This window comes from Anticarsia gemmatalis, chromosome 4, assembly GCF_050436995.1.
Source record: "Anticarsia gemmatalis isolate Benzon Research Colony breed Stoneville strain chromosome 4, ilAntGemm2 primary, whole genome shotgun sequence".
Classification (NCBI taxonomy): domain Eukaryota; kingdom Metazoa; phylum Arthropoda; class Insecta; order Lepidoptera; family Erebidae; genus Anticarsia; species Anticarsia gemmatalis.
This window is the reverse complement of record NC_134748.1, coordinates 1,576,217-1,593,527: the sequence shown is the minus strand read 5'-3', so window position 1 is coordinate 1,593,527 and position 17,311 is coordinate 1,576,217. Positions and strand designations below refer to the sequence as shown.

Sequence of the window (17,311 nt, the reverse complement as noted above, 5' to 3'; positions counted from 1 at the left end):
TTGAATATAGGCTGTGCCCTTGCAAGTTTGAACATATCAGTGATTAAGTGGCGTCACTAGACAAAGACTGATCAAAATTTGATTCAGTATCCCAGGAAATAAAATTTAGGAAAATATTTTATTAAATATTGGCCTTGAGGTCATTAACACTTCCTAGCTAAGCTCTTCAGTCATCGGTTGTATTATTCAGATCATCTCTTAAAACCATTTAGCCTATAAAAGAATTAGCGGTATTAAGTGGCTTAGCCTCATGAGAAGTTTTAATTGAATTATTTTGCACGTGTGACGCCATGTGTATCATTAATCCTTCCATGTGACCACTTTGATAAGCCAATTAGGAACCCACTTTAAGACTTTGAATGTCTTTTAAGGTCATGGGTTCATGTAAATTTAGTCCACCTTATGTTGTTTAGCTACAGTTTTCTGCCGATAGAGGGCGCTTGACGGCGTGATACGAGAATTGTTAATAAAATACATAATAATATACCTAGTTAGATCTTTAATTATTGTTATCAGTTCACATACCTTATAATTAGACTGAACGCCACAAAAATAGATATTTATCTAAAGAAAAACACAAAAACAAACTACAATACACAATACATAACAATAGACATGTTATTTCGCACAAACTCGCAAATAATGACTGAAGCACTCGATTATCTTGATAACTTTGAGATAAGAACGTTAGACTATCTTTCCACTGATAAAAAAGTAAAATAATAAGATATATTATTAAACAAAGGAACAAACTCACACGTCGTCTTACCTGTATCGAGCTGGGGAATATAATAAAGCTGTGTTTGAGTGGCCGCGTCCAACACGATCCCACAGACTGACACAGTGTGCCAACAACACACGCACTTGGAAAAAATACCAAAATAACATGAACATTATCACCTCAGCTGTTTCACTTGATTTACTGCTATTGTTATGGCTTTGCGACCAAATAATTGGTAAACTGGCTCATTTTGTAAATAAAACGTTTTGAGACACTATAAACGGTAGTCTCGATTATCGTAAATCGTTTGATAGAATGTCGCTTTAGTTGAGGGATTCACATTTTTGTGAGTTAATTCTTTTCTGATCCAGCACTGCTGAAATAACCCACTTCTGGTTACCATTTTTAGAACAACTTTTAAAAACCTTGACTTAAAATTAAATAGTAATCCAGACGTTTACGTTTTATTCCTAAACAAAGTTACCTGAGCTGACTATAGAATGAATTGCTCTAAAATGGTTTAAAATAAAATCTCAAGTCTTGCCCCCTGTCATCTCCACAGCCCATTCAATGAACACAGTATGAGTGGCAGAATCTTATAGATTATTATAAAGAGATGCATTATAAAGACATCATAAACCAATCATATTTTGTCTGTCTGTTTGGTCCCACTGTGTAATTTGCCACCTGTTGATGGTGGCAGTAAAATAAGACGCGATCGAAATAGACTTCCGCATGCAACACCTCACCGTCGGCGTGACTGATCTCGCCTTTGATATCTCTCTCTAGTCTCTACTCTCTACTGCACTTTTAATTGGAAACAAAACATTGATGTTTGCCTCTCATTTGTGAAACCACGAAAATAAAACGCTAAAGGTCATCTTAAATTTGTCAATACTCTAAAAATTATCAAAATTAGACCTGGCCTATATTCGTTACATACGGTTTTAAAAACTAACAAGCTGTTTTAGTCCACTAAAATCCCTACATAGTATTAAGTGTACCCTAAATTAATTTGAATAGAAAGCAATTAGAATGACTGTGGTCTTTCAGAATGCAAATAAAGAGCATCGCTAACATTCCGAATCCCTAAATTGTTCACATAACTAATCCCATCTCCGGTAATGTAAACGATGAGTCAGAGTTTTGTTTAGTTTCCTTTACTTATGATTTTATGTTGGTGGTCAGTAATAGTCAGTAATACATTGAAGTACTGATCAATTTATTATTGGGTCTATAAACTACGAACGTAAATCAGGATATAACGTCCACATGTGCGAAATTTACGTATTGATCTGTGTATGTGTGTGTAAAGTATGATTCGATCGAGTGTATCACAGATCCATCTAATCCGACGATTATTGCTTTATGAGCTGTGAGATCAATAGGGTTGTCACATCAGCATACATACAATATACATACATACATAAAATCACGCTATCTTCCCATATGGGTAGGCACTGTAGGCAGAGTCTAGAGAACGCCACTTCCTACGGGCCTGACAAACTTCCTTTGCTTCATTCAAACTGATAGATTTTGTAATACACTACCACCGGTGACGAGTATTACGCACCTGACCTTTTTGCAAGACACCGCTATAATGCTACTACAAGTTTTAAGTATCTCTCTTTCTTCTGGCAGATTTGGTTTGCCTGACGTTTCGGCATCGACCTTGTATTTTTATGGTTTTTTACTTTCCCGTTTGTCTAGCACAAATATCATGTCATTTTTTATCTTTTATTAGACAGTACACACATTGAAATGTAAACATTAGAACACATTTTATGCGTCAAAAGATCACGCTATAAAACAATTTACTTAGGATGCTAACTGTGTAGCTATTTATTTCTCTTCTTTCTTTTCTTTTCGTTCTTGTTCTTGAGCGATGTTTTCTTGTTTAATTTTTTCTATGCTTATGATAACAGCCGGCTAGGGGTCGGTTAGACGCTCATTACTCGTAATTTTTCTTCCTTGAATATGCAAGAAATTGTTGGTGTATGCGATATTAAACAACACAGCGCATATTAAAATTTGTTTAAAGTGAGGTGTCAACCCTGAAGATGACGGTAATCTATTTATGCGTAAGCGCATAGAGCGCGTGCATCGGAACGCGGTGCGAAACAAAACGACTGGCGGCGGAAATAGACGAGGCCCGGTCGCTCGTGCTATTTACGAATATTAGGCGCTAGGACCCTTCACGACATTATACTCAGACTAATCATATCTAGATCTAGTAACAAGCTGTGTGTACTAATTTGTTACAGGCAACAAATGCCCAGACGCGTGATATATCAATAATATCAAACCTCGCGAAAGAATCAGTGTGTTCTTGGTATTAACTGATGCATAAAATGTACAGATTGTACAGCCTAGATTTTTATGACCTATTCATTCTGCCGATCCATGCTAGCCATAAAATTTTAAAAGCAATCCCGATTTTTGATATTGATTATTTATTAACAACTGATAAGCGTATACACAGTATTTCATCAAGTAAAGATTCAGGTTTTTGTTCCTATTTTAAATATCTTCAGACTAGACTGTTTCAGATATGGTAAAAACCAAATTTATTTATGTCTGTCCTATTCTAGACCTTAGGGTGAAACAGTCTCGTAGATGCAAGTGTCGCTTGGTGCTAATTGCGTCTGCTATGTCCCAGGAATGTGTTGGACACTATGTCTTTATTTTACACCCGACGAATGTCGGAGCAAGTTGACGCTGTGCACTTAACTACGTCTGATGAGTAATCATCGAGACTAGCTTCAATTAATCGCTCATAATGTGTTTATTTTTAGAAGTAATTGACGCTGTTTATAAAAGAATCTGCAGGCTGTATTTTCTATTCTTAGGAGCACGTCTAGACTCGTAGCGCTCGCTGCCAGACACACTCAGTAATCGATAACGGTTAAGCTGTCTACGAGGTGAAGCGATTTTCTTTTCTAGCTTTGGGTAGGCTGTATTTCAGATTTATAGGGAGCGTAAAAATTACGTTTTAGTCAACAGTCGCAAAAAATATTCAGGAATATCGACGCAAATACTGGTACTACGCAGTTTAGAATATCCAAACAAACATTATAGTATTCATTTTTATCCGGCTTATGACCCCGCTCCGTACATGGTGTCACTCGCTGGCAAACACTCGTTAGTGGTTGAATCACGCTTGTGATCGTCGTTAGCGAATTTTATCGATGGCTTCCATTTGAATGGTTATGAGCTTCGTCTTTTTTGTCCTTTTAAATTAATGTTCTTTGATAAATGAGTCACGGTCGACTGAATCTTCGGTCGACAAACTTTTGGAATACATTGCAGGAATGAGAATTATAAAGAACATGATTGTGTTGCATCTCAATTCCCATTTACTTCATAATTTTTCGCAGTTTTCAGCAGTAATATTCAGTAACAAGACATTTAATCATTATTATGACAATGCACAACATGAAAAAGTTTTGGTTTCTACCGTCGCGTCGGAGCGCTGCATTCAGTTCAATATCTAGGAGAGAGATCCGTGAAATGTTGCATGTCAGCATTCGCTTGCAAACTATCGCGCGTGCGGCTTGTCGCGTACTCGCTGTACAGTGTACTCGTGTAGGAAACGTTGCAGTAGGTCAGTTGTTTCCGCGAACTAACGGGCTGCATGAGAGCTGGCACGTGCTTCATCTCGCCTTTCGCAAATACGACCTTTCGCAACACGCAAATTGTATTCGACCTCGTGTGAGGGTGGAAGTCGAAGCCATACATACGTCAATGACGATTGTTCCTTATTGTTTAGTGCTTTTCCGTCTTCCCTATATTTAATTGTGATCGGCTATATACTAACTAAAATACGAAATGACCTGAAATAAATTTTCATATCACACGTATAAATATTTTCGTTACAGTGCCAAATTCTCGTGTTAACTTATTATGCTTAACGTTCATTCTAATTTGGAAGTGGAGCAGTAACGATTAGAATATTTTCCATTTAATTATGTGTATATTATTCTCGTATTGAAATAAAAAAGAGAGATTCATGGCGTGTCTTCATGCCCATTCAATTAACATAGTCATTTCTGAGCGGAAATTGTCAATAAATCTAAAGGGTAAACTCTGTACTTAGATATATTCCTATTAAAGTGATATTAGTGTCCTCATATAGTCATAACTGCTTTACATGATTCCTGATTAGCAAATCAATGAGTGCGAGTCGTGAGGCAGTTACTTGTACCGTTCATTACACGTTACATTGAAGTCATTTAAACAAGATATAAATTACATGTGAATGTGACCACGATTTGTATTAGTTCTCAGCTAATTCTTGCTTATCCACATTTAATATAAGGATACCATCTAATAAAGGCGTGATTTTATGCATACCAGAAAACCCCCTTTTTTCAGGCAGTGACCGCAGAGACCGTTCAGTTTTATTCTACTTATATTTATATAAAAGGTAAAATAAGCAGTCTTATTCGTCCTGCTCCTTCGTGTCTGAAATATAGTAATTTCTTCGATTAACGTCGTCTTATCGCACAGGCTCATTTAGTACTTAAACGTATAATTCATTTCCTATTTGAGTTTGTCCCATTTAAAGGTTAACGACATCATTGATTTTACAAATCTGTTGTGTGTGACCTGTGGTTTATACTACTTTATATTAATATCAGATATAGGTCAGTTGGCACCTGGTCGCAGGGGTCGTTGCCCCGTGCTGATCGATCCGACGTCCCACTTTGCACAGCCTCGCCTACCCTCCTGCCTGTTATGTAAGGACCAGGATCATACGCTGAGGATTTCAATAGACCGGTTTCCTCTGCTTCCATTTTTATTAAGATTAAAGGTATTCAGCACGGAAACTTGTCTTTATAGGTGTCTTCTGTCATTGATGTGAAGCTATGAATAGATTCTAAAGCCTTTTTTTGGAGAATAATCAAAAAGAAAATATTTATTTACCTTAGTTAGTGGTAGTTTTCAACGGTACTATTTCAGGTATCTAAATCACAGCCATGCTTTGATTATAAACAGCATAACTGTCTCGATGTTTGATGTATATGGTGCTAATGTTTTTGTGATGTAGAAGTTTATGAGCTCACATTTCAGCAGTTTTGGCTTTAAACGAGTTTCTTTGTCCGGTTAAAATGTTATAGTCCATTGATCTCAAACGAATTAGCGTTATAATCCCACATAATCTACCAAATGTTCTTGATATTTATTTTCTGTTCTATCGTCATGTAAAATACCGACTATAGCTTCGGGGAATAATCCCTTGTATCACGGGGGCTTTTGGAATTACAGATAACAAACACATTTACCGGTTTCTTTTATCAAAACATGTCCCTCGTTAAAACTATTTTTGTCGTCTGTATCGTAAATCTTTAGTCATAAAGAAAATATTAGCATGTATAAGTATAGTAAATCCTGGCTAAGCATTTGGTAGCAGCCCGCCTCCTGTCTGGGCTGCTCTGACGTCAGTAGCAGCATCGATCTGTCTGCGATTCACCCCCACTGCCGGAGGGGTACAGGCTGATGCAACCTTACGACTTTGAATATCATTTTAACCTTACCTTTCCGACGTTAGTTCTTTGTATTTCAGTATACTTCTATTATTAAACATGCTGCTTCCCAGTTCTATGAATTTACTGGATAATAGTATTATTATGTTATGTAAATCGGGTGCATTGATCGGTCCTGGTTGCAGTCTCCGCCTCCCGACCAATCCCGTAGCTTCAGGTTTTTGCATGTACATTGTACAGTAAAACGTAACTTAATCTACACGCCCACTAGAAAAAATATAATTTCCTATTTAATGTTTTACATTTCTCTAAATTATGTTACATTCCGTGATTATGGAAATATTCTCCAACTGTAAAATTAAAAACTTTTTTTTAGAAAAACTGGTCCGTTGCTGTGCTGCCGAGAACATTATGAATTCACGTTTATAGGTTTACTTTATATTCACGTAGAAAGTCTATTTTGATACTTTGTTTATGTAATGTCTCCCTTTACGTAGATTGCGGGCCAATATTTTAATGTAGTTAGCACAGTAGCGTAACAAGACGGTTATTTATCGGTCATTACGAGCGTTGCATATACCTGACCTAGTTTACGACACGAGATTGCGCTAGCGTCACTGAAAGACATTCATTTTGTACTACTCAGCAGATCGACGCTTCAACTAAATATAGACGCAACTTGTGAATGTGTTTGTGTTAAGTATATTCCTTCGTAAGGAGCCCTATCGTCGGGTAGACATTTCGCGCGACATTCTCTCGCTTAGAGGACTAGGGGGGTTGTTCCCTTTGGGCGGGCGGCTGGAGGGGCGGCTTGGGCGGCCGCGGAGGGGGGCCTCCAGCGTCAACGACCGCCACTCGTCTGTCTGCGAGCGCGAGGGAACACCGTCCCATGCTGCACCCGGACAATTCAACTTTCAACTTTCGATATTTTCAATACAGTTTCACGGCGCTTGCAATTCCGCGCACAGAGCATATTGCTTCTGGTGATTCGTGAGGCAATCGTCGTTCGTCTGTGAAAATTAGCTGAGCGTTTGCGTGTTGCGGACAGTCACTCGTTTGGCATGATGCGTTTCGTGCCGGTAGTGCAGCGGCAATGCGTCGGTGTCCCCTGGCATTTGGCGCGTGAACCAATTTACCAACTTGATGTTAATGTGCAATAATAAAATTACGGCTTGGCTCGCGCGCGCGTGTGGTGTTCCTCCGGTGACACGTTGATGGATAATCCGTGGCGTCCGCTCGCCGGTTTGGTGACACATTGCATGTGTGAAAGTGTGTGACACTGCATCGATCTAAAATAGACGTTTTTATTTAAGACAATGCTCTTCTAGACGCCTCGGGGCACTTCCTAGTGCGGCGGCGAAGCGATGCATCTGTGAGGTTGTTTTGTTTTGTGTGGGATTACTGCGTGTAAATTTGGCATGATGGTTCGTTTGGGGCTGGCGATGGTGGTGGGTGTGGCGCCCGCGCTGGTGTCGTGGTGGAGAGGTCAGGGCACTTGGCTGCCTCCGCCGCTGGTGACGCCCTCGCCGTGCTCAGAGAAGGCGCCGAAGCCGTGGCCGCAACATCGCTCGCCGTCCTTGTCCGACTGTCTGGAGAGCAGCAGCGACGAGGAGTCTGCTCGATCGATTGTTTGCCTAGTTAGACCGAAACTAGTGAGTACTCGCTCTTTGTTTGGGACATATAATCGTACCTACCTGAGGTTGTAGATGCTTAATTAAGTTATTTGAAAATAAAACGAAGGTGTCGCAGAAGGCTACATTCTAGAACATTGTCTAAAACTGTGAGGAGAGTTAGAAGACGTCTCAAATGGTACTCATTTCTTAAAAAGATTTAAACATAACTTCCATCTTTTCCAATTAGTGCTCACAGATTTAGTTCAGCTATTATTGTAACGGATGATAATAATATGAATATGGAATATTTAAAAACTCACATAGGCTCATCATACGCAAAAATAAGCTAAGTACTTTTTTATGCATATGGGCAGTTATTTGGAGCGTAATATTTACAAGAAATTTTTCATTAGCATAACACTAGCGAGTGGAATGTAAACAGTAGTGAGTAGATTGGTCGACGCAACATAATATAAATTAGAGAAATGTGTAGGAATTAGCGCGTGACGAAGACCACAAATGATAAGAAAGTATTACAACAGCGGATATTAGGATGTTTATTTATGTATTAATTAAAATTGATTAATACGATTACACTGTTACGGCACATGGGTAGAGAACGTATTATGACTTGCGAGATATGGCGGTTTGTATACGGAGGATCTCGACCGGTTCGCGGTGAAAGCCGAATATTTGCATAATACGATATTTTGTCACAAGAATGTTCTTTAAGTTAGACCATTCTTGTGGTATCAAGCAAATTCTTTGTTTCTGTTGCTTTACATCTTTTTCTTATCTTGGCACTACATCTGTAGTTAAAAAAATTATAGGTAATACAAAGATTACCTGTGCGTAAAATATTTGTTTCGGCGAAAGTTTCATACCTGAAGTTATTTAACGTTATATACGTAGCATTCCTCATTACACAACACGGAAAACAGTACGACACCTAATTACCGAGCTATCAACGATATCGACGATTCAATAAATGAGGAGTTTTTAGAAAAGTAGGTTGACCTGATCCGAGCTCAAAGGAAATGCATCATTCACAGTTCCCGCTTGTTTTATAAACATAACAAATTGATTGCCACAAACAGTCAGTCTGGTGGAGCACGTGGTTTGTTTGACGTGTTTATTGTGATAGCCGCGACGTACGCGTGTGGTCCACACACTCCACACGCCACAGACGCCTCTCTCGTGAATCACACAGGCCACTTCAATAAATTCTAAAAATACCTCCCTCTTGTAAACTCCCCTATCGCTCTTTTGATTTAGAGCTAAGTAATAGTTACGTTAATTGACTGCCCGTGTCTTCGCTTCGTAAAATATCGACAGTAAAATCAAAGCAGCTCTTCAATATTTATAGATTCGTGTTGTATTTATTGGTTGGCCTTTTTAACCTTCTAGCGTTTTCTTTATCGAGAGCATCGTTAGAGCCAAGTTCAGTGTCTTCATATCTTTCGATTGTAGAAACCAAGCTGAGGTCACGACTTCACGAACATGTCTTTGTAGTATTCCTACGCTATGTTGAATGTGGCATAGTTTTTTAAGTACAGTATATTCTTGGAGGTTTTAAAGTGAATTTTCACAACCTGTCCATCATTTAAAACCATTTAGCAGGCACGACGATAGAGTGAATCACAAACAGCTATCAATCCATCCATTCATACAAACTTTCGCTTTTATAATATCAATACGAAGCTTTGATGTTCCCTAAACAGATGATCGATCGATCATTCACCGCGGCTATTACGAAAGCGCATCTCACGTGCGTTGGCGGAGCTCTGCATATCGGAGGATGGTTGGGATTGCGTCGCAAATGTCACGATATTTACGTCCGCGTCGCGTGCGCATGTCGTCGCACCGGCGCCCGCGCCTACCGTCGATCCCGTTCGACGTTCGATCTTCGAACAGTTACTGTTAATCGTCCGCGATCAGTTTTTGCACGGCTGTCTGTTGTCGCGTGGTCGCCATTACAATTATTTTTTCCCGGGCGTTAAGTTGCGTTTGTGCAGTTTTTCCGCGCGTCCGCGTGCCTGTCAATCATTATTTATCGGTTTAGTGCACTCTGTGGTATGTGCGCCTGCGATATACGAAACTGTTTTCATTTGAAACATTTTAATCAGTTCTGCATTAGTGCCGGTTTAACGTTCTCTATAATTTTGAATGCCTCATATGGGTATACCATTTAAACCTAATCATACTACATAAATTCCTGTGTTAATGATGTTGATCATTAGCATATGAATCATGATTGATTGCCCTATAGTCGAGTTATAATATATTGCCGACAACTATTAGCTAAATGTGATGTGATACTCCAAAACTAATTTAATTTGAATTGATCTTCTTTTGTCATGTTTATTGGATTCCCTCCTACGAATGATTATGGTGACTATTAAAATAGTCATCTATCATTAAGTACACCTATCCACTTTATTTTTATCACCGAGGAGTTGTGGCTGTCATTGTAATATGGACCTTGGGGCGAGGTAATAAGGAGCAAGGATGAATGGCTAGAGTTACACGGAGGGGCGTATTGTGCGGGAGAGTGTGTCCGTGACGTCCTTGCACCTTTGTCTGAGGTTGGTAGTGGAGTAAGTCCTCAAGTATGTAACAGGAAATACTAGTAACTAGAAAAATTGTTAGAGAATGTGTATTACAGTTCCCAATTTTTACTTTATGTACTTTGTCGACGACAACCATAATTACATCATCCATCGTTTGTACTTAGTCTTCACTTCCAGATTCTGTTTTTTATTTCGTCATCCGTCAATAAGGAACCTCATACACTTTATTATTCGCGGCAAAAAATAATTTCTAATGTCGGTCTCCATCTGCAGCACTCACTCTCTACTTAATTCCTTCCATTATTGACCGAATCAAATGATATAATATTCTAGCATTAGTAAACAACTCAAAAATATTATCTAATTGGTAAAAATACGAATCTGAACAATGCGAAAACAGATTTCATTTAAAGTTCGCAACATAAGCCTTGACATCTAGCCGACCGCGAAAACCTTAACCTTATCGATTTTTGCTATATCCAATGCATATTTCATTATTTTTGCATCAAAATGGCGTGACGGGTTGCACGATTTAACGATTCGCCTAAGCAAATGCAATGTTTAAAAAAAACATGCTATCACTGTATTGAATTGTTTAAATGAACGCAATAAAATGTATGATCGAAGACTTTTCAGGCATCTCTGTGTTATCTAGCTAACTTTGTATAATCTGGACTATTTCTATATTCTGAGTGCTTGAATGTTTGTAACACCGTCTAAGCGAAGAACATTTAATTAAGTGCAAAAAGTATTAATTACCAATTAAGATAGTCCAACATTTTCGGAAGATAGAGCCAATGCGAAGATCCACTAGAAATCTAAAACCCTCAGGAGTTAAAAGACTATCGGTATCGTCTTCTGCAAAAGTTAAATGTATAACATTTCAGATAATTTATTTAATAGCACTCAGAATCTTACTAAGGTTTTTCCTTGCGAAAATCACAATGGCGCGGCATGCCTACCGAGTTAGGTAATGTTTAGCTCATGTATAAACCTAGGCATCTAACTGTAAGCTTACATACGATATGCGTGATAGGTCTCGATCGTTTCACGTTTAACCAACATCGATTCCGTTTTATGGCTACCTCGTAAACTGCCAGCACATGAAATCTATCAATGATTCAATACTTTGTTTGCGACAAATTCTTGCTTTGTTTCAGAAGAATTCATACTGCTTATTTATCTTCTGATACATAAATAGTGATTCACCAAATATGTTGCTAAGCGCAAAACTCAGGAACGGATGAACCGATTTCACTAATTCTTTTTTTTATAATTTTATTGAATTTTCTTTAAGTCGGTTAAAAAAAGTGCAGAAAAATTATAATAATGTTTCAACCGTTAGGCGCTACATAGATCGCTGGGTCAGCTATTAACATTAAATATTTAATGTTAAATATATTTTTTGAAGAAAATTAATACCGTTGCTTAATTGAATACATCATGATAAGAAAAACTTTACAAAGTCATGTGAAATTTACTGTCATCCATTGTAAATATTGCGCATGCTAGATTTCAGTGTTGTATAATTGTAATTTATTATGTTCAGCGGTTTTTGCACAATATAATAAGGTTAAAGAAACAAGAACAGCCCGTGAGAATGTTGTTTAATAACAAAGCAATGAATTTTCTAACATTAATTTATGTAATAAGATAACATTTTATTGTAACGGTGTAATGCACTATGTTGAGATCTGTTCACATAAATCTGTGCAGGTTCATTATCCGTTCTCAAACAATGGAATAATAACGCGAATTATGTGGGAACATACTATTTTCGCAACAGTCGTAGATTTGCGAAGTATGTAGGTCTGCATTTCTTGAGTCGCTAAAGTTGGTTAAATAGTGGCGACGTTCACATGCCGGATGAGGCAATTAGAGGAGATAGCTCCTGTTATTTAGACGATCCGTTTTGTGTTTATTGGGAATTCTTACTTTCTTACACACTTTATTACTATTTGCACATTACATTGATTATTGGAGTGAAACTTTCTGCTGACAAAAACAATCTACAAGAAATTTAGAGCAAACTATTGACTGCTGTAGCATTTTCGAATTGTAATTTTTTAATTCGTATAGAGTTCTAGACATATGCAGCCTTTTAAATTTGTCTCGATATTCCGGCAGTACATTGTTCCTGTGGTAGATAAAGATGTTTAAGGCCACAGGATCATATCAACACACCGCCCTCCGCTAGTGTCACCACATGCCACATGTGTTTGTCTGATAATTTCAATGTCATTATAACATTGTTTTATAATTTTATATCATGTTATTAGGTCATAGCCAGAAACGTAGTCATTATCTCAAATGTATTACGCCTACAATATGACATGAATATCCCTAGTCATTCTTTTTTAAATTTTTATTACATTACTCTACCACTTACGTATTTATCATGTCCTTGCATTTTGACTAAAATTAATACATCATTTGTAAATGTATTGAAATATGGGTGTTTTATTTCTACCCAGTTCTTCTCATTGGCTCTACCATTGGCTGGAAATAGAAATAGTTTTGACCATCATCAAGTGGTGGTTTTGGACCTGATTGAATATGTGATTTTTTCCTGAATTATGCTCGACTTGTTTCAATACTTAATTACGATATTCCAAATGGTATCAGTAACTTATATACACGTGTACGTGTTATAAGTTAGTTTCCTTCCTCTTTTGCATTATTGTCATTTGTTAAATCGCGTAGTAATACTCTACAAATCATTAATGTTGAACTGTACAGTATTATTCACCTGCTTAAAATTTATTTACAGCTAACCGGAAAAGACAATTGCATAGTAATAACAATAATTTGTTACGAATTTGTATAGTTACCTTACATAGTTTTATGTTGGTCTAGCTACCAAAACAATGCGCAATTAATGAAAACACTGAAACGACAGCGGAAACGCTCGTATTCTTCTAGCCATGCACTCGTTTAGCTATGCCGTGATTCACCTTCTTATTACCTGACCATTAGGAACGACTAGCGATTAGGAATGCCGTGCATTTACTACGCATGAGCTAAGAGAAACACGTGAAGGCGGCGCGTTTGTTTGATCTCACGCAGCTTCTGGATTCTTTGATATTCCAATGGCTATGAGTTATGTCTGACGCGGGGACGCCGTTACAAACTTTCAAATCACGTAAATTACAGCCACCGTACTAAGAAACCGTTGGCCAATTTAGTCATGCCCTTATGCTTCCGTGTGTTTTTAATTCCGTGCATTTGCGGTAACGGCGCGATTTATTACGAAAGCGATAGTTTACAGCACGGTGTGACGTGCGGCCCAAGCATGGCGGTCAGTCGCAGTCTGCCGGAGACGTCGACGCAACCACACGTGCCCCGGTGCCCCAACAAGTCGTTTTTTTAATCGCGATCGTGGCGTGCGTCTAACTTGTCGCGTTCATTTAATGACTCAATTCTATTGTCACTAACATACACAATAATCGTCATTGTGATAAGTGTTCAAGAAATTCCATCTGTTATTGATATATCAAAACAAATAACATTTAGTTGAGGACTACTAAAAAAAAGAATGTTGATCAAGGAGCGACGCTTAATAAAGTGGAAAATATCGATAAGATAAAACTATACTGCGACAATAAGTGTTATCGCCATTCGTTATAGAGTGCAGTTCATGAGAGTAGGTACCGTGCAAAAATTGCGTCCTTCCTTTCTATTGAAGCTGTAGAGACGATGCTGCAATCCAGTCGGCTGTACGCCTCGATCCTTGCTTGTTGACACATGCTGCAGATGTGAGAATTCGAAAACAGTGCGCGTGTCAGTTTGTTTGTTTTCTACGAACGAGTGTAACAATAGCCGCCGGTTAATCAGTGTCGTTAATCATGGGGCAGCGATCTGAAGTGGACACACCTCACAATAGCGACGATGAAAGCGGAGATGCTTTTACAGATGGTGATTTCGGCGATTCCGATGATGAAACTATCATTGAGAGGAGTGATGACGTGAAGGGCTCGCATATACCTGTGACCGAAGCCAAAAACGAGGATATACAGAAAATGAACGGAACTACTACCAATGGACACTCGAACGAATCGGAGGAGCAACCCAGGGTTAATGGTCGAAGGATTAGTGAGGCTCACTCTAGTGATGCAGAGAACCAAAGCTTAGTATTAACGGATTTACGTAGAGATTCTCACGGAGACCAAAACCCTTCAATAGTTGGAATTCTTGGCGATCAACAGAATCATGTACGTATGTTGAGCTGTGCAGTGTTGACCTCAAAACCTTCTTTGAATTGTGTATTGTGTCATGCTAAATCTAAAGTATTTTTCCGGTCCCCAAAACGGTTTACAGGTGAGTCACATTGTAACGACCATCTGCTTATGGAGTCCCTTTCCCTTCACTTACTGTTTGCACGTATAAATGTGTACTAATAGGCTAATTTAGTTCATGGTTCCGAACATGCCTAGGTGGAGATTATCTTATCTCGTTATATTTTACTTCGTTGGGTATTTGAAGGTCGTATTCTGTAAGTTGTCTCAGGTGTATACGGTTTGCTTTAGTCACCAGCCGTTTCGTACATAACATTATTATTATTGGTCTGTTTTTGTGCAAAATGTTATTATTGCAACACTTATTTGACGTGAAATAGTAAAGTAAGTCGTGACTGTGAGATTAGAGGTGTTACGTGTTAGTGGTCAGATGCGAGGAGTCGTGTTCAGTGTAGCGTTGATGTTCGTAACAGCCGAGTGCTGCGGTGAGATGACCTCGTCTTGCTAGGAGCTAGATTGCATCGATATGACGTTTCCGGAGAGCTTGTTAACGCTCGCCTGCAAACTCTTGAGCCTATATGTAAGTCACCTTTTCACCTCTACACACACGCGGCCGAGAACACTAATAACAAATACGAATTGAATTGTTTCGTCACATATTTCTTCTATTCATTATTATGATATGCTTAAGGAAAAATATTGTATGAGTGAACGCGATCCATACACAAACAAACAATGGTGTTCAGTCGGCGTGTGACATCAGCTAGTAACACTTGTGTGATGGTATTGTCACGTGTGGTGAGCTCACACGCCTCACACCCGCCATCACTTCAACATGATAGAGCTCGAACTGCTGTTCCTCATCGCCGCGCGTATTCTCACACTCTTTGTGAGTATACTTCATCTCAATAAATGTCATTAGAACAAGTTTAAGCTGACGTGTTCGCTACAGATCTGGTAACTGTTTGTTCGACCACAAACTGCTCTCAAGTGTCCTTGCCGTATTATTATTGTGACTAACTTCACCGGTTCTCGTATGGCTTATGAATCTTTTACATATTTCTAAAACAAGTCTCTATAAATCTTCGTTATTAAAGTTTTTCTGAATGTGCTAATAATATCGTGTGGGTGTTAGATATTAACTACAAATGTATTGTGTCATCGACTAGTATGTTTTCAATACAATTCTTGCGATGTTTTCACTCAACACGTGCTGTGATTTAGCTTATACATTGATGATGTGCCGCACTCGTTCATTGTTCAACGGTTTCTAAAGCATCCTTGAAATATCTGTTTATACTAACAATATAAACAATTAATGTTAAACTAAGTAACATTGACAATTTGTCGCGGTCCATCCTCTCCAAAAGTATCACACTGATTCTTTACGCTCAAACCATTTTAATTGTTATTCCAAGTAGAGGCATTAACTATGCAGAATTGTGTTCTACGTATTAGTTCTGCTACTTTTTTAAAACATGAATGGCATAATTTTTGTGCAACAGACAGGTGATTAGTATGAATAAGACATTTCGCTTCGTTGAGTAATCAGACAATTACAATTACCGGAAATGAATCCACTGCTTCAAAGAAGGCAACAAATCGTCGATCAAATTGTATTTAATCGTCACGCGACGCTGTCCAAATCAAAAGCGCAGAGCTTATAGTAAATAGGCTATTATAGATAAATGGAATGGATCCTCAATGGGTTTATCTGTCAATCAGTTTAAAGTGCACGACCAATAAAAACGTCGGTGTATTGGTAAACAGTGGTGACTGCGGCGACCTGTCGTCCGATCGCTCGAGATTATCGCCCTCTAACTGGAACACTTCTGTATATCCTTGCTGGTTTACAGCTGTCATTTCAACTTACGACTTGTCAATTGATTAGCAATCGACCGATTAATTTACCAATCTAGTTTGACTCCTTCATAGACTTGTATCTGTTCGGCAATATAAGTAACGATCATTTGTGAAGGATTAGCCGACGGGCTAACGGCGGGGAATGACCGTATCCTTAAGGCATTGTGTTCAAGGATGATGTCATCATCGTCTGCAAACACATATTTTATTTACTCAGCCCGCCATGTGGCGTGAATCACATTTTTAATGAAATATTCAGCAAATATTTGATCTGGGTGACGTCAGATGTATCTGGTACCATCATTGTCATGTATCGTTTAGTCTGAGACATTACCTTCGTCCGAAATAATAGGTTTTATCGCATATTTGTGTTATCACCGGTGAGCTCATTTGTAATCGATTCATGCATTAACCGATTGTGATATCTTTGTTTTTATGGTTTTGGTCTCTTGTTCAGAGAATTGTCTTTTCTGTTCTATTTTAAAGTCTTATCTATATTGATAACTCAATCAGTTTAGGTTGCAATATCGTAGTTTTGTTTTTTGCATTGAGATGACTAGTCTTTTAAAAGTTATTTCCTAAAATTGATTTAAGACATGAAATCGATCGTAACGGCCATTGCCTGCATTATTATGATGAGCACGTTCTTGCGCATCCACGAATATGTTCCTCGCACGTGTTGGCCTGTGGGGTTGTTGACAATACAAGAGATAGTGTCGTAATAATAGCACATTATGTCGCGAACTAAGGAAGGGGTGCGTTATCGCGACTGTTACACCACAACTTCCCGTCGCCCGTATTTACGTTCACTTTGAAACATGCG

The 17,311-nt window shown here is 38.5% G+C and overlaps 1 protein-coding gene across 6 annotated transcripts in view; it reads left to right on the top strand.

Moving 5' to 3' along the window:
• The window catches only part of LOC142972160 (leucine-rich repeat flightless-interacting protein 2-like), a 31,575-nt gene that overhangs the window by 3,137 nt on the left and 11,127 nt on the right, over positions 1-17,311 (top strand). Inside the window, exon 1 of one of the 6 annotated variants that reach the window (XM_076113007.1) lies at positions 7,059-7,859. The exons of 2 other annotated variants lie outside the window; for them this stretch is intronic. In XM_076113007.1, coding sequence (XP_075969122.1) covers positions 7,626-7,859 — 234 coding nt within the window. In that variant the 5' untranslated portion in view covers positions 7,059-7,625. Of the gene's footprint in view, positions 1-7,058; positions 7,860-13,683; positions 14,602-14,887; positions 15,206-15,362; positions 15,515-17,311 lie in introns of those variants that run through there. 3 more of the 6 variants (XM_076113005.1, XM_076113011.1, XM_076113010.1) reach the window with 3 other exon arrangements.